The following is a 6,868-nucleotide window of genomic DNA, read 5'->3' on the forward strand; positions in this document are numbered from 1 at the left end:
ACCTAAATAGAGGAGCTTCTGAGTGGTCTCATGTGGATCATTGAAACACTCTTTAAAGATAGAGAAGATATCCTCGTCGGAATGTTGTTTTCCGGTAACCTCTCTGATGTTTTGAATGGTTTTAAGCAGATCGGCCGGAATCGAAACCCTAGAGCCGCCATCGCCTCTGCTGCTCGTCATGTTGGTATATTAGAGAGAGAGAGAGAGAGAGGGAAGCGGAAGGGGTGGGAGAAGAGAGAGAGAGAGTATGGGTATGGGTATGGGTCAGGCAGAGAGGGACTTGAAACATACGACTATGTAGTACTTGATATATATTGTATAAATGTATTATTTCATTTATTTCCGTATAAATTAATCAACCTCTAGCTAAAATACAAACCTCTCTTTCTCTCCGTATTTTTATACGCTTACATCACTAATTCCCAATTTTAAAAATTAAGATTGTTATTATTCGTTGAAATATTATAATACAGGAAAGACCGACACNAAGGTATATCTCCCTCTTGCCACATTCTTACTTTTTTTCCATGAGACTATGTTGGCTCTCTGTGCTTATCGAAGTTGTCTGTTCTGTTGATCAGATGAGCTTAAGGACTTCTTTGCCAAGTATGGGAACGTGGTGGAGCACCAGATTATTCGNCCGAAAGGGCGTGGGTTCAAATCCCACTGTCAACATTTTCCTTTTTTCTTTTCGTAACTTTTTAATTTTTTTCCTTTTTTGATTTTTTTTTTTAAGGTCCGAATATAAGGAAAATATAATATATATATATAGTACAAAGAAGTCACGAACTAATAAAAAGATTATCTCAGATCTTGTCCGATAAGCAAAACCCTAGCGTTCTGTCTCTCTCTCTCGATCTTCTTTTAACCTCGGAGAGTTTTGTCGGAAGATCCCCAATTCGAAAACAGAATCACCACTGACTGAATTTAGGAATCGCCATGGGTTCCAGATCTCGTAATGATAATTTCCAATCCGGCGATGGTGCTAGTCCAGGGTACGTTTTACTCCTCCTCCTCTTTGCATGTTTCAATCCATAGGTTGATCGAAACAAATTAGATAGACATCTCCTGATCTGTGGCTTTTTAATGTTTTTTGTTTCGATTTGTGTGTTTGTTAGGAAAATATTCATCGGAGGTTTGCACAAAGACACCACTACTAGTAAGTCTCTTCTGTTTGTTTAGGGATTGTTCTAGGTCTTGCCTGTTGTGTTGTTTTATTTAGCATCCTTGCTCATCATGTTGATGTTTACTGCAGCTGTGTTCAACAAGCACTTTGGCAAGTACGGGGAGATTACAGATTCTGTCATTATGCGTGATCGACATACTGGGCAACCTAGGGGTTTTGGTTTCATCACCTATGCCGATTCTTCTGTTGTTGATAAAGTCATTGAAGATAATCATGTCATCAATGGCAAACAGGTCTCTTTACCCCCACCCCACCTTCTCTCTTTTTTTATTTCCCTACACTATGTTATTCGATTGATGTATTTTATGGATTCAAGAATTTTTTATTGATTTTTTTCAAGTAGGATACCTCTGTTTGATCAATACTTTTTCCTTGTTTTGATTGAATGGAACAGGTTGAGATCAAAAGGACTATTCCGAAAGGTGCTGGTGGCAATCAGGCCAAGGATATCAAAACAAAGAAGATTTTTGTTGGTGGCATACCCTCCACTGTTACAGAAGGTATATCTCCCTCTTGCCACATTCTTACTTTTTTTCCATGAGACTATGTTGGCTCTCTGTGCTTATCGAAGTTGTCTGTTCTGTTGATCAGATGAGCTTAAGGACTTCTTTGCCAAGTATGGGAACGTGGTGGAGCACCAGATTATTCGAGACCATGAAACAAACAGGTCCAGAGGTTTTGGTTTCGTGATTTTTGACAGCGAAGAAGTCGTAGATGAATTATTGTCCAAAGGAAACATGATCGATATGGCAGACACTCAGGTAAGCTTGTACAAATGGTGCCTAGAATTGTGGTGGTACATGAAGTTATTTATATCTTGGTTTCATTTTGAATTTTTCTGCTTGTTCATTTCGTTATAAACGTTTAACTTAGTTAGCTTCCCACCCGTTAGCTTCCCACCAAGTGTAAGGAGGTTGTCACAGTAAACTAGGAAGTACTCTGTTATAGTTTGCATCCTTAGCATAGCTAGGTTAATTAAGTTGCTTTGTTGTAGGTGGAGATCAAGAAAGCTGAACCAAAGAAATCTTCAAACCGTTCACCTCCTTCTTATGGTAGTCACCCTAGAGGTCGTTCTTTTAATGATAATTATGGCGGGTATGGTGGGCCTTACGGGGGTTTTGATGGAGGCTATGGTCCTCCAGGTCCCATTAGGTCACATGGAGGCCCTACCAGTAGGTTTGCTGGGGGATATGGGTATGGTCGTGGTGGACCTGGTAGTGTAGGCCCTGAATTTGGAGGAGGGTATGGTGGTTATGGGAGTGGTAATTTAGGAGGTTACCGGAGTGAACCACCCCTTGGCTATTCTAGTCGTTTTGCACCCTATGGGAGTGGGTTTGGTGGCGAGGGATATGGCAGTGGAGGTTATGGAGGTGGAGGTNGGAAACATGATCGATATGGCAGACACTCAGGTAAGCTTGTACAAATGGTGCCTAGAATTGTGGTGGTACATGAAGTTATTTATATCTTGGTTTCATTTTGAATTTTTCTGCTTGTTCATTTCGTTATAAACGTTTAACTTAGTTAGCTTCCCACCCGTTAGCTTCCCACCAAGTGTAAGGAGGTTGTCACAGTAAACTAGGAAGTACTCTGTTATAGTTTGCATCCTTAGCATAGCTAGGTTAATTAAGTTANTCTGTGGCTTTTTAATGTTTTTTGTTTCGATTTGTGTGTTTGTTAGGAAAATATTCATCGGAGGTTTGCACAAAGACACCACTACTAGTAAGTCTCTTCTGTTTGTTTAGGGATTGTTCTAGGTCTTGCCTGTTGTGTTGTTTTATTTAGCATCCTTGCTCATCATGTTGATGTTTACTGCAGCTGTGTTCAACAAGCACTTTGGCAAGTACGGGGAGATTACAGATTCTGTCATTATGCGTGATCGACATACTGGGCAACCTAGGGGTTTTGGTTTCATCACCTATGCCGATTCTTCTGTTGTTGATAAAGTCATTGAAGATAATCATGTCATCAATGGCAAACAGGTCTCTTTACCCCCACCCCACCTTCTCTCTTTTTTTATTTCCCTACACTATGTTATTCGATTGATGTATTTTATGGATTCAAGAATTTTTTATTGATTTTTTTCAAGTAGGATACCTCTGTTTGATCAATACTTTTTCCTTGTTTTGATTGAATGGAACAGGTTGAGATCAAAAGGACTATTCCGAAAGGTGCTGGTGGCAATCAGGCCAAGGATATCAAAACAAAGAAGATTTTTGTTGGTGGCATACCCTCCACTGTTACAGAAGGTATATCTCCCTCTTGCCACATTCTTACTTTTTTTCCATGAGACTATGTTGGCTCTCTGTGCTTATCGAAGTTGTCTGTTCTGTTGATCAGATGAGCTTAAGGACTTCTTTGCCAAGTATGGGAACGTGGTGGAGCACCAGATTATTCGAGACCATGAAACAAACAGGTCCAGAGGTTTTGGTTTCGTGATTTTTGACAGCGAAGAAGTCGTAGATGAATTATTGTCCAAAGGAAACATGATCGATATGGCAGACACTCAGGTAAGCTTGTACAAATGGTGCCTAGAATTGTGGTGGTACATGAAGTTATTTATATCTTGGTTTCATTTTGAATTTTTCTGCTTGTTCATTTCGTTATAAACGTTTAACTTAGTTAGCTTCCCACCCGTTAGCTTCCCACCAAGTGTAAGGAGGTTGTCACAGTAAACTAGGAAGTACTCTGTTATAGTTTGCATCCTTAGCATAGCTAGGTTAATTAAGTTACTTTGTTGTAGGTGGAGATCAAGAAAGCTGAACCAAAGAAATCTTCAAACCGTTCACCTCCTTCTTATGGTAGTCACCCTAGAGGTCGTTCTTTTAATGATAATTATGGCGGGTATGGTGGGCCTTACGGGGGTTTTGATGGAGGCTATGGTCCTCCAGGTCCCATTAGGTCACATGGAGGCCCTACCAGTAGGTTTGCTGGGGGATATGGGTATGGTCGTGGTGGACCTGGTAGTGTAGGCCCTGAATTTGGAGGAGGGTATGGTGGTTATGGGAGTGGTAATTTAGGAGGTTACCGGAGTGAACCACCCCTTGGCTATTCTAGTCGTTTTGCACCCTATGGGAGTGGGTTTGGTGGCGAGGGATATGGCAGTGGAGGTTATGGAGGTGGAGGTTATGGTCGTGGAGGAGGGGAAGGCTATGGGGGATATGGTGGGCCAGGTTACGGTGGTGCATTTGAATCTGGTGGCCCAGGTGGCAGTTATGAAGGAGCAGGTGGTCCATATGGGAGGGGTTATAGTAACAGTAGTCGATACCATCCGTATGCAAGATAGGGCCGAGGTAATACCAATCAGTAGACGCTATAGAAGCTTCTCTCACAGGTTTCTCTAGATTGTTCCAATCACTCTAGGTGCATTCTAGAGGAAACTAGAGCTATCATGTAGCGCCAACATCAGGAAAGATTTCTAAGGACAGGAAGATCATCAAAAAAGTTTTATTAGAGACATCTTTTAGTGTGCTCAAGTGTTGTCTTATCTCTTAACTTAGATTGTGTTATATAGACTTTAGCATATTTGGGTTTGGAGCTTGTTTTCTCACTGCCATAAGATTGATTTAGACAAAGCCTATTTATTATTGGTAGTCTTGTTAGATGATTAATCACTCGCTTAGCTTAGTTTGCACAATCATACGAATTAGCTTAAGAAGCTCTGCAAAATGTACATTCATATTTCTTTAGAGCTCAACCTGAATGCTTTATGTGGTCTCTTGTTATCTCCGTAGATTTTTGTTGTTCCGAACAAAGTTTTAAGGGCAGTTAGTTGTGGATTAATTATAGCTTGTGCATGTGTAAGTATATATTTGTCAACTGCGTAGGTTCTAACGACAAATTGGACATATTTCGTAATTTGTATGTATTTTAAAACTATTTAAAATCAATTTTAATGTTTTTGAAAATCATCTTATATATATAATTTTTTTGTCAAACAATCATATATCTGAATCATTGTTCATATGGTTTTCGTTTCCTTTGCGTTTTGGGCAAGTGTCACATATACATTATATGTTTTGAATTTCTTTGTTATCGATATTTTATTATCAATGCGATTTAGATTGCAGTCTAAACGATTAAATGTATAGCACTTTGTGTATATGGTTTTACAATGGGATATATATCATATATGTATATTATTGCAANACGCCTGCGAGAGAGAGACAAGTGAAATTGTTTTAGCGACTGCGCGTTTCTATATACAAAACAAACACTAGTAAAATGGTGACAACATAATTAACCTGCCATCCAGAGGGAAGATTTGTGGAGAGTTTGGTTAGATCAGGTTTTTGCTGCTTCTCGTCAGCTTTCTTCTGAGACTTCTCGTCAGATTTGTTCTGAGACTTCTCAGCTCGTTCTTTCTTCTGAGACTTCTCGGCTCGTTCTTTCTTCCGTTTCACTTTCTCTCGCCTAATCACATCATACAAGCACATTAACTCATGTTTTACTGGAGGACGAGATAAATTAAATTAGGCATTACACCGAGAAACTAACCAGTCGCCAACGATGGGTTGGAAATTTGCGTTGTCCTTAGCCTCTCCACTCGCAATTTGTCGGGATTTCCATTCTTCGATTTCTCGTTGTCTTTTTCTATCAAGGATTCCGTAATCATCTTCTTCTTCTTCACTATCGTTTAGCTCCTCTTTCGCAGCTTTCCACTGAGCACAAGTGGAGGAGACACCTTTTAAGTTTTAGATCTAAGATAATCTAGAAAAGGGGGTTTGTTCGTCACGAGATTCAAGAAATAAATAACATACCTTGTCAACCAAACTCGAAACCTTTTTATTTGACCTCAATGTGGATGTAGTAGCACCCACTGTCCGCTTTTTAGGCCTTTTCACTGTTACCAAAGCCAAAGACTTATAAGCAAAACACTCAGAGCACGCTCAAACTATGATTAGAGATCAATGAAGAATTATCATACCTTTGGTTTGAGCTTTTGCTAACAGAGACGATCCACCTGTAACGTCTGTGGATTGAGAAGCAGTTCCCAAAGATGCAATCTCAGCGGAGTCGCTGGATCTTGAACTAGGCACTGCAACTGTAGAAGAATTGCTTGGAATGTTGTAATTAGCAGAAGCAACTCCACTGTGATGCAGCGATGACTGCACAGAGCTAATGACAGGAAACAGCGGAGCTGCACCATTGTAATTGTAATAAGCTTCACTGGCACTGGCAGCTGCAGGAGCTACTTCACTAGTACCAGGAACAGTTTCGTAATAATATGTCGACTGGGGAACAGAAACTTGCGATCCGTCAACATGGCCATGGCCATAGAACTGAGTGTTGGGATCTAGAGCAACAGCATTGCCAATATATTGATAATTGGATTCTGGATAGGATAAGCTGTATTGTGTCGCATAATCAGAAGATTGCTGCATATAAGATTGAGGTACGCTGTAGGGAACTCCCAGAGAGTCACTGGATAAAGATGGAGGAACATCGCCATTTTCAGGTGGTGGAGGAATTGGTTCACTATAACTGTCTGGTGGCGGTAGAGGAACATCTTCACTCTCAGACGGCGGCGGCGGAATCCATTCGTCACCGGGAGGTGGTGGAACATCTGTTTGAAGGTTTGATGGCTCTGTTCTGACCATCTTACCATCAGAAGCATCTATCACTTGAACATAAGACACTGGGACTGATTCTTCAACCTCCATATCAACATCCATGTCAATATCT

The 6,868-nt window shown here is 40.5% G+C and overlaps 4 protein-coding genes across 5 annotated transcripts in view; 2 read left to right on the top strand and 2 right to left on the bottom strand.

Moving 5' to 3' along the window:
• Nucleotides 1-276, bottom strand: part of LOC104777626 (GBF-interacting protein 1) — an 8,936-nt gene extending 8,660 nt beyond the window's left edge. Inside the window, exon 1 of the mRNA XM_010501918.2 lies at nucleotides 3-276. Coding sequence (XP_010500220.1) covers nucleotides 3-180 — 178 coding nt within the window. The 5' untranslated portion in view covers nucleotides 181-276. The remainder of the gene's footprint in view (nucleotides 1-2) is intronic.
• Nucleotides 790-3,976, top strand: LOC104777641 (heterogeneous nuclear ribonucleoprotein 1-like). 2 transcript variants are annotated; one of them, XR_002038202.1, is made up of 7 exons: nucleotides 790-995; nucleotides 1,119-1,159; nucleotides 1,256-1,419; nucleotides 1,581-1,686; nucleotides 1,778-1,923; nucleotides 2,572-2,804; nucleotides 3,903-3,976. XR_002038202.1 is itself a non-coding variant. In XM_019246031.1 (5 exons), the coding sequence occupies exons 1-5, from the start codon at nucleotides 940-942 to the stop codon at nucleotides 2,044-2,046; spliced, it is 636 nt and encodes a 211-aa protein (XP_019101576.1). In that variant the 5' UTR covers nucleotides 790-939; the 3' UTR covers nucleotides 2,047-2,162. The 2 variants fall into 2 exon arrangements, 1 of the variants encoding a protein (XP_019101576.1); XM_019246031.1 differs by lacking the exons at nucleotides 2,572-2,804; nucleotides 3,903-3,976 and having other exon boundaries at nucleotides 1,778-2,162.
• LOC104704590 (heterogeneous nuclear ribonucleoprotein 1-like) lies at nucleotides 2,836-5,103 on the top strand. The gene is made up of 5 exons (XM_019246010.1): nucleotides 2,836-2,905; nucleotides 3,002-3,165; nucleotides 3,327-3,432; nucleotides 3,524-3,693; nucleotides 3,927-5,103. The coding sequence occupies exons 2-5, from the start codon at nucleotides 3,055-3,057 to the stop codon at nucleotides 4,467-4,469; spliced, it is 930 nt and encodes a 309-aa protein (XP_019101555.1). The 5' UTR covers nucleotides 2,836-2,905; nucleotides 3,002-3,054; the 3' UTR covers nucleotides 4,470-5,103.
• Nucleotides 5,351-6,868, bottom strand: part of LOC104704597 — a 4,860-nt gene continuing 3,342 nt past the window's right edge. The window contains exons 6-9 of the mRNA XM_010420657.2: nucleotides 6,111-6,866; nucleotides 5,944-6,026; nucleotides 5,681-5,844; nucleotides 5,351-5,596 (exon numbers count right to left, since the gene is read on the bottom strand). Coding sequence (XP_010418959.1) covers nucleotides 5,365-5,596; nucleotides 5,681-5,844; nucleotides 5,944-6,026; nucleotides 6,111-6,866 — 1,235 coding nt within the window. The 3' untranslated portion in view covers nucleotides 5,351-5,364. The remainder of the gene's footprint in view (nucleotides 5,597-5,680; nucleotides 5,845-5,943; nucleotides 6,027-6,110; nucleotides 6,867-6,868) is intronic.

This window comes from Camelina sativa, chromosome 1 (genome assembly GCF_000633955.1).
Source record: "Camelina sativa cultivar DH55 chromosome 1, Cs, whole genome shotgun sequence".
Classification (NCBI taxonomy): Eukaryota; Viridiplantae; Streptophyta; class Magnoliopsida; order Brassicales; family Brassicaceae; genus Camelina; species Camelina sativa.